Consider the following 16,866-nt stretch of genomic DNA (forward strand, 5'->3'; position numbering starts at 1 on the left):
AAGTCATAGTTTGGAAGTTCCTTCTCGTTTCAAATCCGACTTGAGAAGGTGATTGAACATCTGGAGCTGTTTTTCTAGTAGGAATTCATTTTTTTTTTTTACAACACCATGGAGCTGGCTGTTTGATTGAAGGCCAGGAACTGTTAGTTGACCCAGTTCCCACTTTCAGTTCAGTTCATTCTAAGTTTTTTTTTGTTTTTTGTTTGTTGCATATTGCTACAAATACGCATCATGAGTTTTGAGTCGAGACGAGTGACTTGTAGCTACTTGTGTTGTTTACACATCCCACTTGGTTTATTCGAGGTCTTCCGTAGGTGTTCGTACTGTAGTTGATCAAAGGGCTGCTGATACCCACTGAGATCTACAGTACATCTACGGCAAAGCGGAAGTAACCAGGAACTGGGGGAAAATTAAATGCAAAGTAGCACAAACATCAAAACAAAAGTGCATTGTAACACCAAAGTTGAAAAAAAAAATAAAGAAAGAAATGTAGTGCCAACGAGACGGAAACGGCTACGGAAAGCTACGAATGCCATTGGCAGCCGCCGTATGGGCAACATGTCACATGACGGGTTCGTAAGCAGCAGGATTGTGGATTTTTCATTTGGTTGTCATAGGCCGCGCCCTAGGGATAAGGAGCTGTGGAGCCTTGTAGCACATCATAGAGATATTTATAATTAAAGTTACGTTACTTGTAGCCTTACAGAACCAATGTTTCTCCATATTTTACCTTAACTCTGCTTTAGCTCTGCCAAAATTTAATAGTGTGTTAGAGCCATGGCAAGCTACAATTTTTAAACCTTAGCCATGAGGGACGGGAATCACCACGGACGCCCCGGTACGATATCACGATTCCGATTCGATTTGTATTGCGATTTTTTAAATAGACATTATGCTATAATAAACTTTTTTTTTTCCCAGATTTTGTTACAATTCCAAACAAACTTGGCAAATAATTCACTTCTATCACACAGGAATCTGTGCTGCCCGGCAACATGTGAACGGTTTACAGGGCACCCCCTGTAGGATCACAGAGGAACTGCACCTCAAATGCAAACGCATTTTAATGTAAACATGAAAGAATTGTAACTGAAGTATATATATTTTTTTCTCCAACATGTCTCTAACAGGCAGTCATAGCTAAGAGTGTAAAAGTGGGAACTGTGCATGATGTTGAAAGCAGAATAACTTTATGGGTTAAAACCGTACAGCTATTTAAAGTAAAATCAGGTCACTTTAATCGGATAAATCACCCGCCCGGGAGGATAGTTCATATCCCCCTCTTTCAAATTCCTCTCTCATGTCACTTTTTATCGTAAAACTTCAAAAAAAACAAACTACTAATACAGTACTATTATTTTTTCCGTGTCACGGACGTCAAATGGCTATCTCCACAATCAGGACTTTGTTAGTAGGAGTCGACCCTCTGGAGTCTCGGCGCTTTGACAGCGCCACTATATCAAACTTTTTCCTTCTGGATAAGAGCGTCCCTAATTAGCTCGACTAGGGCGCAGAGTGAACCTCGCGGAGGGCTTGGTGTCACGGCCCGAAGGGAGTTGAAATGTAATACTGTTTTAAAAATAATTTTTTTAATTTTATTTATATAATTATTTTTTATTGCGAACATAAAAACAGGCTATAAATATAACTTTATTTGACATTTGTTAGTAAAAGTGTGACGCGTTATAAAAGCGTGATTGTTTAGTAAAACAGAGAGGTTTTTTATTTCCTGTGCTCCAGAACGGATGAGTGATTTCGACTTTGTTTCGACACTTTTCTCTGTATAGTCGTCTTCCTGTGTTACAGTATGTGGCATAACACTAGGAAATTCCTGATAAGGTTTGTGCAATAAATGGACCTGGTCAGCGATTTTGCCCATTAATGGGTTTTCCTTCGTCCTGTTTACGCTGACCGACACATTTCCTCCTTCTACTCTTTTGGCACTAGTGTAAAATTTAGGATTAACATTAAGTACTGTGGAGAAATCTAAGAAACCCTCCCTTTATTTTATAAATAAATAAATAATGTTTCTTTTTTTATACATATATATATAAGGCCTACTACTTGAGAGAGAGCTTGCTGCAGTTCCCAGAAATCTCTCGGACTGCGTTCTCTAAAACTCGCTAAAGTAAACTTTCTTTATTGCAAAGCCTTTTTTTTTTCTTTTTCTCTTTTATAATGGATTTGAATATAAACAAGCTCAAGCAATCAAAGAGAACAAAGAGACGGATTGTTTACAGTCGGTTATGAGATGCTGTTCTGTATCAGCGGGTAGAAACAGAAGCACAATCATAACCGTGTCTCAGGTCGAGGGCGATTACATGCAGGAGGAAACGCATCAGTCGCTTCAAGAACAAAGTCACCAAATCACCAAAGTCACCAAACTGCCAGGACTGTGCTGCGGATCTCATGAACCATCTTTTTGTCAGTCAGTCAGTCAGTCGGGCAATAAATTAGTTTCCTAATCGGTCAGTAAGTCAGTCTGTCTGTCTGTCTGTCATTAAGACAGTTATTAAACTGGTGCTGGGATTCGACCCCACGACCTTTCGATCAGTAACCCAGAGCCTTAACCGTTTGAACTTCAGTCAGCGGGTTTGTCATTACTCCGCCGAGTCAGTAGGTCAGTGAGTTAAATCATAAAACATATTGTGGGATGTTTTAAGATTTTACAACATTACAGCTGTTTATTGGAGCCAGAGAACCCGCTTTTACAGTGCAGACGACGGTAACAAAAGCAGACACTCGCAGGCCCTCGGACGTCTCCGCACCGTACCTGAGAGAAGGACGAGTTTTAAATGCAAAAAGCAACATTTTGGCGTGATTTCATTTTAATATTTTTGTTGATGTTTGTTTGATTTAATTAGAATCATCGCTCCATATAGTAACTGTTTAGATACTTAGTAGATCCCCTTATTATCTTTTAACACTTTTTTTTTTTTTTTTTTTAATTAAAAATATTTGACGTAAAATCTCTAGGTTTACACACGGCCCTGTTTATCAGCAAAGAGCAAATTGCATTTTAGTGTTATAGTTATTGTTTTTTTCTTGTTTTGTATATTTTTCAAACTCCATAAAGTCACATTTATCATCAGACTTTAACGGGTGAATCCCTGTGATTTAATACAGTGTACGGATTATACATACAGAATACAGCTTGACATAACCACGATGCAGGATGCATACAGGATAAAAAAAAACAAGTAATAATAATAATAATGATGATAATAATAATAAAAAAAAAACATTTTTTTGTAAACTGGGAATTTTTACAAATGTAAAACAAATTCAGGATTTTTTTTTTTCTTTTCATCACTTATTTTTTAAATATTTGTAATCTACATTTTTTTATCAAAGAAGTGTGAAATCTGTTATTTATTATCTTATTTTCCCATTTCTATTTGGATTTCCACTGAACCACTACAGTCCTGAGGTTCTTCAGAAACATCCCGGCCACTCAGGCACTAAACCGAGTCACTGCTGACCTTTTTTTTTTTTTTCTGTTTTTTTTTCCGTCTGTTATGAACAGATTAAATTTCCTCCATAAAAGGCCCTCGGCTTCCAGCGAGGGCCCGAGTTCCGGCTCCTTCAGTCAATGTGTCTGTTGTACACTGTGACCCTTTAATGAGACTTTGATTTGTCGTCATCATCATACTGTTTTTTTAGTTTGTTTTTCCCCCGCCTGCAGCAGATTTGATTTTATGGTCATACAGTCAGACAGAGAAACAGATACACAGATTTTTACATGTTAAAGCAGTGTGTATATATAAGTAATATTTAGTTTTATATGATTTCCTTATTCAATAAGTGCAGAGGCGTCGTGTCTTTAATCGCCAGGATCTGCTTTCCAGAAATCCCCCTAAATCGAGTAAACCTGCGTCCTGATGTTGGTGTCGTGGAGGGGAAACCAAAAAAAAAAAAACATGCACCTGTAGATGTTCTAGCTGAGCAGGAAGAGCTGAAGAGCTTTCGACATATTTATGCAGCGCTGCTATCAATACCAGCCTCCCACACACGGCCGCTTGAGCTGATGTAGGCCCACACACATTCCCATTTGCCTCTGTAAAACCCTGGAACCTTTCACCGTCCACCTGAGCAGCGCATGCAAATCCGCCTCCAGCCCCTGATCCCATGCGTGCCGCTCTCTCTCTCTCTCTCTCTCTCTCTCTCTCTCCGCAAGGACCACCGGAGTGTCTCTGAGCTCGGTGTTAAAGTGTGTACTCGCAAGGTACACACTGACTGATGTTCTGGTTAAAAAAAAAAAAAAAAGTCAGGTGCTAATATTAACAACCATACGTTCGCGCTGTCCATTTTACGCTAACATCCGTGAGCTTGGAGACGGCCTGCGGAAGGATGTTGATGGTGATGGTGATGCTGTTGCTCACATCCGTTTTTTTTTTTTTCCCTTCTTCATTCGGAGACGTGTAATGGTCGTGTCCCTGAGGTTTCTTTTACAGGCAGAGAGAGAGAGAGGAAGAGAGGAGAGTGCTATTGATTTTTATTGCGTTCATCGACTGGCTGCGATGATATTTACTCATTTGCTTTGTGCATCTTTATACTACATACACTACCATAACTTGTGTGTGTGTGTGTGTGTGTTCGTGCGTGTCTAATAAAGCCTCCCTTTTAACATGCTTACTCACCCGTCCCCATCATGTTCCACTTCCTGCAGAAAAAGACTACAACAGCCAGTGCGAGAGGCAGCCGATCGGACGCATGCTCTTCCGCCAGTTCTGCGATACCAGACCGGAGCTGAGACGCTGCGTCAAGTTTCTGGATGCCGTGGTAAGACCGTGATCTTTGAAGTTTTTTTTAGAATGTCGGACGCAGATCTAAGAAAAGCATGAAGATTTAACAGTCCTGATGAAAAAAGAATGTTCATGTCAATGTCACGGTCGCCATTAACACGAAGGCCGAAGCTGTCTACAGGAAAATTTGTTTCAAAATTAAAATTGTTTCTAGATTACTTACAAAGCTAGTTATGCATCATCGGGCTGTATTAACATTTGTGTTTATTTTATTTAATAATAAACATTTCTATTTACAGCAGAACCTCAGCATGCAAATTTAATCCGATCAGGGGGCGAGTTCTTCTTAAGGTTATTAAAGTTCGTATTGTGAAACGCATTGTCCCATAGGAAATAATGTAAATGCGGTTAATCCGTTCCAGCCACCCAAAAATACAACCAATATTACCAATTTCCAACACTATAATCGTATTTTTATTGCACATACAAACAGTCAAAACATTTAGAGAAGACGTGTAAATGAAATAAATAGACATTAAAGCTTGCTAAATTTTAATTTATGATTCCTCTCGGGATCCGCTGCTTTAAAAACCAAACTGAAAGCGGCTCACTTTTCTTCTTGCTAACATTCTTAAGACCCGTGGTGCGGGGTCTTTACTAAATCTTAAACAAAATGCAAGAAACACCACACGCAAATATGTAAACTCACTTTGCTCGGCTTTTTACTGACGCTGACACGTTTCGTTTGGCTCCCGGACGTAGCCGGCGTTTGGTTCTGCTCGGTTCGTTCGCTCGTACGCCAAAAATGCTTCGTATGCAAAAGCTTTTTTTTTTGTTTTTAAGGCTTAAATTCTTAAGATGTGGCATTTGCATGCTGAGATACCACCGTACACACACACACACACACACACACACACCTTGCCTGGTCAGTTCATGTGGGAAAGTGATTCCTCAAGCTTCCAGAAGCACTCCCTCACAATGGCAAACCTCCACAGATGTGATAAACCTGGTCATTCAGTACATTCGTCAGCTGACTTTATTTTTTGTCACATCTCCGATCGCAGTCATTTTTACATTTCCTCTGTGAAGGTTGACTTTTCTTAGCTCTTAGCTTTTAACAATGCGTTGAGCAGATAATCAACTCCAATCAAGTTTCTAAATCTTCTTAAAAACTCCTTTTAGAAGGTTTAGTTTTGGCCCGGCGGTGTGTATTCCAGATCCTATGACTGGTAACATGACGTGATATGAAGCCAATGCATCTTGAGTTTCTCTAAGCCCATGTAGGGAATAACGCACAACTTTGATAAATGCCGTAATGATACAAAGCAGAATATCAGCACGTCTCAAATTTGAAGTTTTCGTCTTTTTAAACCAAACAAAAAACAAGACGACCACTTTTTATATTATTTGTTTAATTATGATTGGTCTTGGAATACTCTGCGTGTTCGGCTTTTAAGCCCTCGAGTCGGCATCGTGCTTGATTTCCGTAAAAAGTTAACGCAACTAAAAAAGCATGACGTGTCAGTTTATTAATAAATCTTAAAAATATTAATGTGATGAAGGACAGTAACAGGCTTTGTGTTCGGGCGTATCACACCACAGTTTACCAGCACAGCCTGAAGTGTGTTATTGTCACGCTGCCCAGCCCCAGGCGAGAGCTGAAGCAGGTCTGTCTCTTCTGCACTACATCTGTATATAAAGATCATCTTTTTGCCCGCTAGCTAACACCCACTCACAAACCACCGCTGTCGCGTTTCACTCCTTCCAAAGTGTAGCTGCCAGTTAGCGATAAGAAACCGGGTTAGCTGCAACAGTAAACATGTTATGAACAATGAAAAGTAGGGCTTTCTACAGTAGATGACTCTCCAACCCGATCCAACAGTGAAGCTCTTCAGTTCAGGCTCAGATTGATTTGATTTGAGTCTGGATGTCTTGAAGGTACGGCCGAGCTCGAGCATGTGTTTCTTTTTGCGGACAAATCTGGCTTTGTTGTGGTCGGGCGTGTGCGAGCGTTGTCGAGTTTTCGGTTGTAGTCAGCGGGTGAGGAAGTTGTAACGCCACGTTGACATTATGTGCAGGAAATGAGAAAGAATGTAGAAGACAAAGTAGGGCTGAGGGACACGAGAAAAGAGATGACATGCTGACACCCCGAAGGAAGTTCAACAATATTATGTTGGCAGAATTTCTTTTTTTTTTTTTTTTTAAGAAAAATTTTTACGGAAAGAAATGCATGTAAAAAAATTGACTTTAAATTAGTTGTGTCCAATCAGAAAATGTTTAAAAACAATGTTTTAAATAAAAGGAATTTCTTTCTCCAGTCGATCACAGATGGCTGATGTGTAAGAGGGCGGATAGCGCTTTGGTCAGAGTGTGCCACTCTTCTCTTTGATCGAGCGTCTCAGAGTTAACACATCTCCTCTTGCACTCTCTCAGTTCAGTAGCTGTGGGAAGAGATCTCAGGAAAGTGCATCATCACACAGTTGATGACCATATCCGTACGTCGTCGTTATTATATTCCCAAGCCGTAGTGCAGACATGTTTCAGGTCTGCGTCACGTTTCGTCTTTGTGAGGACTCCAAAACTGCAAAAATACTTTCTGTTGTTGTTTTTAAAGACATGTTCTAGTATAATGTCCCTGAAAGTGCACGTGAAAATATCTTTAAAAACATAAAAAAAAAAAAAAAAAAGTCTTTTGGCTGTTTTGTAGCACTCAATGTTCTTGATGTTCATGATGTTCTTGTTATCTTGTTAACTGTGAAGGTGTTTCTGGCGCACGGCACATTTCAACTCTTTCTGTGTCATTTGTAGGCTGAATATGAAGTAACCCCGGACGAAAAGAGGAAGGTGTGCGGACAGGAGCTTCTTGAAAAGTATTTAAATCCAAAGGTATTTCTTTATCAGTCCAATAAACTCAATATAAAGTGTAAAGTGGGGACTTTTGGCCGGTGCTCATGAGGAAAAGTACTTTTCTCATTTCATGTAAAAAAAAAAAAAAAAGTCTTATTAGAATTAGTCTTATAAAGAAAGAAAAAGCTTTTAGTTTTATTGCTTTGGATTTAAACACAGCTGCATTCTATGGACGGTCCTCATAATGTAAATCAAACCTGCCGTGTGTGTGTGTTTACAGTCAGAGGACCATGTCCCCGAGGTGGTGGAGGAGATGGTGTCTAAATGTGCCGAGCGCTTGGAACAGGAGCCGTGTAAAGAACTCTTTATGGAGTGCACCAAGTGAGTCCGGTACAAGAAGAAGAAGAAAACACCTTTAATGATAATGACCTTTTTAAATGATACCACATCTTGTGTGTTTGTGTGTGTTTGCGCTTTAGACTGATCCATGACTACCTGAGCGTGGCCCCTTTCGCAGACTACCTCGACAGCATCTTCTTCAACCGCTTCCTCCAGTGGAAATGGCTCGAGAGGTACAGCCTTCACCATGAAAAAGAAAAACGCAGAAATAAAACCTAATTCCCTTCGGCCGGCAGAATTCTCCGCGGAAAAACATCTTTGTTTCGTGTGTGTGTGTGTGGTACAAATGGAAATGATGTGACGCTAATTTCTCCTAATGTTCCTGAGAAGCTCTAAAAGAATTCCTCGGAGGTTTAGGCTGAAGTTTATTTACAAAGCCGACGTTCATGCAAGCCAGATGTGAACCCTGCACCCTGCTGTTTATTTGTTTTTTGTTTCCTCTGAAAGAAATCTTGAAGCTGGAATAAAGCGAGAGCGAGTCCTGGACGAAATCCAACCTGAAACGTTAACGAGGAAGAAAAATAGAGCTCAAACCTTAGCTTGGCTTTCCTGAAATGCAATTTCCGTACAGATTCGATGCACACGTGATGATCATGATAACGCCTGTTATATGATATCGAGTGAAAGCTCGAGTGCTGATGTCTTTTCTCTCTCTCTTTAACAGACAGCCTGTTACAAAAAACACATTCCGTCAGTACAGGGTATTGGGAAAGGGCGGGTTTGGCGAGGTGAGTTTCACTTCTTTATTTACACAACTGTTAAGTGTTTGATCTATAGGAAGCTCATGTATATCTCGTGCATGAAGCTGGAAGTGACACCTAATCACACTGTAATATCATGATTATTATTTTGGTAACACTTTATAATAACTACACCCTATGAATCATTAGTTAAGCATTGGTAAATAGTTAATCCATCATTTATAAAGCATTGTTCCTGCATTAATAGACATTAGTAAGCAGTTTATAAATACAGCTATACATGCTTTATTCTTGCTTTATAAGCATCTATATAATATGCTTAATAATTGTATTTTCATACTTTATTAAGGATCTGTTAATCATTTCTAAATTAAGCATTACATTATTTAAAAACCGATTAGTTAGTAATTGTAAGTGGTTCATGAGATCATTTAGAACGTGTTAGTAAATGATTCATAAACCATTTGAATGCACATTTATACATCTTATTATTCAGACATATATTAACAGTTTGTCAGTGTGTTAATAAATGCTTTATTAACACACATTCCTACTGTAACTCATAATTAATTTAGGTAGTTATAAAACATTTACTAGCTGTCAGTTAATGGTTTTTGTGAGCTCATCTAAAGTGAGGACTATTTATGCCTTGTAAAGGGTTTACAAATGAGATTTAAACCCACATTTATCTCCTAACAGAAAAAGGAAAACACAACACAGAGGGAAACATAGAAATATTTATTTCAAGATGCAAAAAAATAAATAAACCATACAACTGTACATATAAATTAATATAAAATAATTTGATATAATATGAAAAATAAACCTCTGTAAAAATGAAACTACAAATATGCACTTGATGAATGTTTGAATGAAATAAAATTTAAAATATACTTCTGCAGTGTCAGATATAAAATAGAAAAATTAACTAAATAAGCAACAAAAGTAACTAAATTAACAACAACAACAACAAAAAAGTTTGTTTCATGGCTGGGTGATTGTGCAAACAGTGAATCACAAAGAAGTGGCAAAAAAGCCACACAAAATTTTGATAAAAGCAAAAAAAAAAAATAAAAAAATAAAAATCTACATTTCAAACTATTACATTTCACTACTTGTACTTCCTTGAAATGTCATGAATCAATCTGCCAAATGCACCATCAGAGTGTTTCTTTGCCAGCCATTCATTCCACTCAATCACTGCAAGGTGGTCAGAAAGCAAACTCTCTGTGCGATTTCCTCTAAGCCTCCAAATCTGCTCCTTGTAGGATCTCCAGGCCCTCTCAATATGTTGGGTATGGGCACCAGTGTGGGGATCTACATACCACCTGCTGTGGTTGACAGTGTGATGGTTGTACCCTAGTTCAGGGAGTATGCGATAAGCACGCCACTCGTCACTGATAATTGATGACCCAGGCCTCACATGATGCGCAACCAAGGGCACTAGATCTCTTCGAGTTCTCCTCTCCAGAAGACGTAGGATAGGTTTTCTAGATTTTTGCTGCTGATGATATTTCACACCTAACATCCCAAAAACCCACTTCTTTCTTTTCCACCCTCCAGCCATTCTTCCTTTACCATACTAATGGAGAAAAAACACAACAAATACAGACATAAAAAAATAGCCATTTTACACATTTATTTACATTAACTATTGCTATAACATACCTTTCTTTTGTGACGAAAATGGCTTTCGTCGATCACAACAAACTCCCTTCTTCCACCGATTTGCTGGCCTGTACGCCTTCTCATCCTTTCAACTGCTGTGACACAGACCTCCCTTATTTTCTTTGCCATTTTAGTAAGAGTAGCTGAACTACTTGCAATTCTGTCATCCATCATGTCTATCTGGCGTAACCGTAGACCCTGACAAAACCTTTATGGGCAAATAGAACATGTAATGTAAATGAATGCCTTTATGTAAAATAATTGACATTATACGCATTATACAAATGTTTCTTCTTATTATTATTACAGAGATATTATTATATTATTATAGATAATATTATTCTATTAAGAGAATGGCAACAAAGCGAGTTTATGATATGCAGTGGTGGCCAAAATTATTTGACCACTAGCATTTTAACCAGCTAAAATGGTTTAAGGTCAGTTATTTGTATTGTTTGCTGTAGTGTGTCAGTAGGAAATATCAGATTACATTTCCAAACATTTATTCTGCCATTAATTGTAATAATCCAGTGTGATTTTTGTTTGCACAAAGAGTTTGACAACAGCCACACAGGATCTGTTCTCATTATCATCCAGAACAGAACAAACTGTATTTAGTCTGAACAAAAGACAGACTAAATCCAGAAGAACTGTGGCAATGTCTCCAAGATGCTTTAAGAGACCTACCTGCTAAGGCAAAAGTTGTTTTAAATGAATGAATGAAAAAAAAATTGCATAAAACTGTTAACAGTACTGCAGTATGCAGGTAGGTTTCTTGAAGCATCTTGGCGACATTGTCACAGTTCTTCTGGGTTTAGTCTGTCTCAGTTTGTTCTGTTTCTTCATGTAATTCCTGAAGGACTGGAAAATGATGATGATGGGATAAGATCTCTGAGTGGAGCACTGGCTGCTGTCAGACAAAACAAAAATGGATGGATCACTGGATTATTACAATCAATGGCAAAATTAATGTTTGGAAATGTAAACTGAAATTTCCATCTGACACTATTTTTTAGCTGGTAAAAAAACTATGGTTCTAATAATTTTGGCCATCATTGTACATATTTATATTACTACCTGTACATGAACTGCATCCACTTGCTAAAGGAGATCTTTGATCCACTGAAGATTGATTTGTGCCTGACAGACATTTGTTTTGCCCTTCCCTCATGTACTGCTTGTTGACAAATCCTATTGTAAACAATTAAATAAATATTGACATAATTAATAATTAATAAACTGTATATATATATATAATAAACTGTATAATAATTAATATATAATATTTAATAAACTAATATATATATATAATCCAAAAACCCACTTTTCTAGGGCTACCATGTGATATATATATATATATATATATATATATATATATATATATATTTTTTTTTTTTTTTTTTTTTACTTACCAAGCATGTTGATCTCCACTGTTAGCCCTTTTCTTCATTTTCATGTTCTGATGGCATATTCTGCATTTCATTTTTGTTTTTAGCAGTTTCCTTCTCTGAAGCCACTTAATAAGCTTCAGAGTGTTTTTTATAGAGCTGGGTTTGTTAATAAGCTTCTTCAGCCGGGTGAATCTGCTCATTTTTTTTATTATTATTATTATTATTATTATTATTATTATTATTATTATTATTAATTAAACGATTACTTTAGAAAGTGGTGAATGTAGAGCAATAGCTATTTTTTGATCTGACGGAGCGGGAGAAATTGCGCTCCCGCTTTCATGCGTAATCAATACGGGACAAGGGAAAAGTTCCGTGTTCACACGTCATCAACGGGGGACAAAGGAATTGTGCAGCAGCAGTGTTTTAACTAACATGGAGAACTCCGACAAAAGTCGAAAAGGCGTGCGGACCCGGGGCAAAAAGAATGACAACGTGGAGATGGATGCATTGGAGAAGACGTGCGTCAGTGGCACTAGTGGTGAGTATGTTACTCTGTTTACTGGCACACATTATTGATGGCTAGCAAGCTATGGCTAGATGCCGGTGTTATGCGCTAAAATGCCCCCCTGCCACGGATTGCCCCCCTACATAACCCTAGGCACGTGACAGCCGTCGAGACGATTAATACAAATCCCCAAAAATGATTATTTTATGGCACATTTCTTTTGTAGGGGTTTGTCAATGTACAAATAACAAATTATTTATTACAATTTACACTAAATAAATATTGTTTGTGGTGAAAAATGACAGGAACAAAAACAATTTTTATTATAAAATAAGCAATATAAAAATATACATTTTGTATATGAAAAAATATATCATTTATGTATTTTTCCCCTATACACATTTTTTTTATATTGCTTATTTTATAATTAAATTCGTTTGTTATCATTCGTAATTTGTAAACCACAAACCTATTAATTAATGTTCTAATATAATATTTAAAAAAGTGTGTGTGTGTGTGTGTGTGTGTGTGTGGCAGGGGGGGCATTTTAAAGCATAACACCGGGCTTGCAGGGGGATATTTTAAAAGGATATTTTAAAGAGTATTATAATTAAAAACTGTTATTGTTAAATTGTAATAATATTTATTTCTGCATTTTTGATCAAATTAATGCAGCCATAATGAGCATAAGAGACTTATTTAAGAAAATAAAATACAGTCTTACTGCTCCCAATTTTTTAATGGCAGTGTATTTTTGCTGTACAATTGTTTCTCTTGGCTGGTTCCAATAAAAATAAAAATTGCATTGGGGATTTAGAGGAATAACCTGGAAGACCATCTACATAAGCTTTAACACTTTTTGTTTTGTTAAATCCTTGTAAAAGACTTAAAACAAATTAGAGGTGCATTTTTATATATAATATAAAAATATTAGCTGCATTTACTGCATTAAATTATAATTTCATAAGGAACCAGTTACTTCACTCTGGAAGAACATACAGTAAACTACATAAAACAAATGCCTTTAAGAGAAGTATTCTTTGGTTAGCTAAAGCACTGTGTAAAAAATAAATCAGATCCACATATCAAAATTTGATCCCAAATAAAAAATAATACTATTACTGCATGCCGGTATAATAAACAACTTTGTGTCATAATGGAGATTGAAATAATTCATGAGTCAGGTGTGTGAGTGTGTCAATTGTTGTGTAAGAATATCAAAACCAAATACTAACAATAATTTTGTGTTCTCTGAATTACAGCTCAAACACCACAGCAGGTGGTGTCCCGTTACAAAAAAATTCTTCGGCACTTCAGTAAAGGAGGGACCATGTCAGCTGCTTTCAAACGTGTTGGCGTGGACCGGAACACAGTAGCAGTCAATGCTCCAATCGCAGAGCTATACATTGCTGCACCTGACAAATTTAAGGATCTTCTTAAAAACCACAGCAGTCAGGTTAAACTAAGTGCATTTGCCACACAGTGTGCTGCCGCAATTAATGATAATTCAGCAATTGAGGATAGAATTAAAGCCCTTAAGGCTTCTGGTAAGCTGTTGCCCCTTAAACGGAAGTGAACTCACCAAAATTATGTACGGTCTGCACTGCTGTTCGCTGATGTTTAAAAGTTAATACTAAAGTAGTTTTTTCAAGTTTTGAAATATTTTATATAATCATTATTTTTTATAAAAATATTATTTGTTGTATTTTATAATCTATTGTTGGTACTGATTGTTGATACAGTTGTACGGTTTCATTTCTTTTGCATCTTGAAATAAATATTTTTATGTTTCCCTCTGTGTTGTGTTTTCATTTTTCTGTTAGGAGATAAATGTGGGTTTAAATCTCATTTGTAAACCCTTTACAAGGCATAAATAGTCCTCACTTTAGATGAGCTCACAAAAACCATTAACTGACAGCTAGTAAATGTTTTATAACTACCTAAATTAATTATGAGTTACAGTAGGAATGTGTGTTAATAAAGCATTTATTAACACACTGACAAACTGTTAATATATGTCTGAATAATAAGATGTATAAATGTGCATTGAAATGGTTTATGAATCATTTACTAACACGTTCTAAATGATCTCATGAACCACTTACAATTACTAACTAATCGGTTTTTAAATAATGTAATGCTTAATTTAGAAATGATTAACAGATCCTTAATAAAGTATGAAAATACAATTATTAAGCATATTATATAGATGCTTATAAAGCAAGAATAAAGCATGTATAGCTGTATTTATAAACTGCTTACTAATGTCTATTAATGCAGGAACAATGCTTTATAAATGATTGATTAACTATTTACCAATGCTTAACTAATGATTCATAGGGTGTAGTTATTATAAAGTGTTACCTATATTTTTATTTTTTTGGTTGTTTCTCCATTAATATCTTTCGAGAGAGATGTAATCTGGACATTTCCTAGTGCATACACACAGTCGAAATGGCACTACGCTGAAATATTTTCCCCTCCACGCCACGCGTAGCCGTGAGCCGTTTCCTGTGTTGATGCGCTCCTACTCTCACTTTGTTTAAAGAACTTGGACAGACCCTAATGACCATAAAAGAGCATCTCTAGAAGAAACTTTCCAAAGCATGAACTCCTCATCCGCTTCCCTTTCATGTCTTTTTCGCGCTCCAAGGTCTGCGCCTGCCAGGTGCGGGCGACGGGGAAGATGTACGCCTGCAAGAAGTTAGAGAAGAAGCGCATCAAAAAGAGAAAAGGCGAATCCATGGCGCTGAACGAGAAGCAAATTCTCGAAAAAGTCAACAGCCGGTTTGTCGTAAGTATTTCTTTAGTTACTTTGGGGATTCGCTTTGACCACTTAAGGGGGACGTATCATGTAGAACCCACGTTGTCATCATGATGAGAAATTCGGGCAGGTCTCCAGTGTGTGTGTGTGTACCAAAAAAAACTTTTTTTGTTTGTTTGTTTGTTGTCATTTTTTTTCACCTTTTTGTATTTGCTGGATTTTAAACAAGATAAGATTTGTGACCTCATACCTGTAGAGCCCCTCCCACCAGGGGCGTGGCTTAGTGGGAGCTCATTTACATAGACACTGAAATGGTGCGTTCAGAGTAGGAGTGAAATTTGAAGTATGAAGTATTTCAGCTAGAGCATTAACACACACACACACACTTTGGGACCTGTTAGCTTTGTTTAACATGCATTTAAAAAAAAAAAAGAAAAAAAAACCACAACAAGTTCTAACTAGAATTTATCTTATCATGACTGCAGGAAGAAATAAGATTAAAGTTAACGTTTAATGATTAACTTTTTATAATGTAATTAAGCTGGACAATCTTCTCATCTTTATTTCATGATTTGTGTATCTTTTGTTCCTTTCCAGATCATTTGCTTTTATAACTTGACATAAAAAGAAAATCGAATAAAAAAAAAAACGTCTCCGATCTCGGGTGAAAAGTAAACCGTTCTCATTTCGAAGATACGTGCACTAATCCAAAAAGTCTGCGCCCCCCTCCTGACCGTGACGTCTTCCTCGAACCGTTGCGACAAGTCGTACCATAGATAATTGTCTAGCGTATATTTGTTTGCTCTAGTGTTAATGTTAACGTTTCCCTCGGAACCAAAAGGAGAAACCTGTTCCGGGTTGTCGGTGCAGCTGTGTACAAAGTGTGTGTGTGTGTGTGTGTGTGTGTGTGTGTGTGTGTGTGTGTGTGTGTGTGTAGTGTGTGTGTAGATCTCGAGCGCCCTCATACGCAGAGCCTTGAGTGTGAAGCATCACCTTCTGGATGAACCCGAGCCTCCTCACCATCAGTGCCTGAGCTCGCTAATGCTCTTGTAGTCGAACTGAACGAACGCTAATCCCCCACAGCCACGCCCCAGAATCTAATGGAAGGCCTTCTCAGAAGAGTAGCAGGCAGCAGACGTTAATGCATATCCGTCCAGTATAGGTTTCATTATATAACAGGGTGAGGATCTCCAGCAAAACACCAGGGTTTGATAGAAAAACCTGTGAGATCATCGATAAGATGAGTTTACTGCTGGACTGATTTTTTTGTTCTTATGTTGTTGTTTTTTTTGTTCCACCGTTGAAGGAAGCAAACGGGACGTGTCGCAAACGGGACGTCTTGTGGCTTTTTTTCAACAACTTTTAAAATTGTGAAAAGTTTACTGAGTGTGAATACTTTTGCAGCTCCCTGTAGCTGTGTGCTGTGGGTGTGTGGGAGGGGCATACTGCTTCTCCCTTGTCAATCACAGCAACATTAACCAACCGTATGTGGAAGACGGCAGATAGCACTTTCTTTGAAGTGCCTTATGAGCGGAAGCTTGAAAGACTAATGCGTCTCACAGGAAGGAAGCGTCTCACAAGTTTCGTCTTTTGTTTTGTTTTTGTTTTTTCTTAAACAAAGGTGAGTCTAGCGTACGCCTACGAGACGAAAGACGCACTGTGCCTGGTTCTGACGCTGATGAACGGAGGAGATCTGAAGTTTCACATCTACCACATGGGAGAAGCCGGGTTCGACGAGAAGAGAGCCGTGTTCTACGCCGCCGAGATCTGCTGCGGCCTGGAGGACCTGCACCGAGAGAGGATAGTCTACAGGTCAGGCGCGGCTTCATCCTCTAAACCTATT

General features: G+C 37.8%; 2 protein-coding genes across 3 annotated transcripts in view; one reads left to right on the forward strand and one right to left on the reverse strand.

The window, feature by feature from the left end:
- The window catches only part of grk6 (G protein-coupled receptor kinase 6), a 43,167-nt gene that overhangs the window by 16,226 nt on the left and 10,075 nt on the right, over positions 1-16,866 (forward strand). Inside the window, exons 3-9 of the mRNA XM_053478272.1 lie at positions 4,670-4,782; positions 7,554-7,631; positions 7,873-7,973; positions 8,072-8,164; positions 8,656-8,719; positions 14,913-15,053; positions 16,645-16,835. Of these exons, the coding sequence (XP_053334247.1) occupies positions 4,670-4,782; positions 7,554-7,631; positions 7,873-7,973; positions 8,072-8,164; positions 8,656-8,719; positions 14,913-15,053; positions 16,645-16,835 (781 nt within the window). The remainder of the gene's footprint in view (positions 1-4,669; positions 4,783-7,553; positions 7,632-7,872; positions 7,974-8,071; positions 8,165-8,655; positions 8,720-14,912; positions 15,054-16,644; positions 16,836-16,866) is intronic.
- LOC128507401 (uncharacterized) lies at positions 9,792-11,966 on the reverse strand. 2 transcript variants are annotated; one of them, XM_053478273.1, is made up of 4 exons: positions 11,773-11,966; positions 11,438-11,551; positions 10,361-10,568; positions 9,792-10,274 (listed from the first exon to the last, which is right to left on the reverse strand). In XM_053478273.1, exons 1-4 carry the CDS (start codon positions 11,949-11,951, stop codon positions 9,804-9,806), a joined length of 972 nt encoding a protein of 323 aa, XP_053334248.1. In that variant the 5' UTR covers positions 11,952-11,966; the 3' UTR covers positions 9,792-9,803. The 2 variants fall into 2 exon arrangements, with proteins under 2 accessions (XP_053334248.1, XP_053334249.1); XM_053478274.1 differs by lacking the exons at positions 11,438-11,551; positions 11,773-11,966 and adding an exon at positions 11,115-11,192.

This window comes from Clarias gariepinus, chromosome 19 (genome assembly GCF_024256425.1).
Source record: "Clarias gariepinus isolate MV-2021 ecotype Netherlands chromosome 19, CGAR_prim_01v2, whole genome shotgun sequence".
NCBI classification, from domain to species: domain Eukaryota; kingdom Metazoa; phylum Chordata; class Actinopteri; order Siluriformes; family Clariidae; genus Clarias; species Clarias gariepinus.

Excerpts from the sequence above, each read along its gene's own strand:
- LOC128507401 (XM_053478273.1), bottom strand. The coding sequence starts at position 11,951 with ATGAGCAGATTCACCCGGCTGAAGAAGCTTATTAACAAACCCAGCTCT. Across the intron at positions 11,552-11,772 it reads AGTGGAGATCAACATGCTTG|GATTTGTCAACAAGCAGTAC; the intron begins GTAAGTAAAAAA and ends TGTTTACAATAG. Across the intron at positions 10,275-10,360 it reads ATTTTCGTCACAAAAGAAAG|TATGGTAAAGGAAGAATGGC; the intron begins GTATGTTATAGC and ends TTTCTCCATTAG.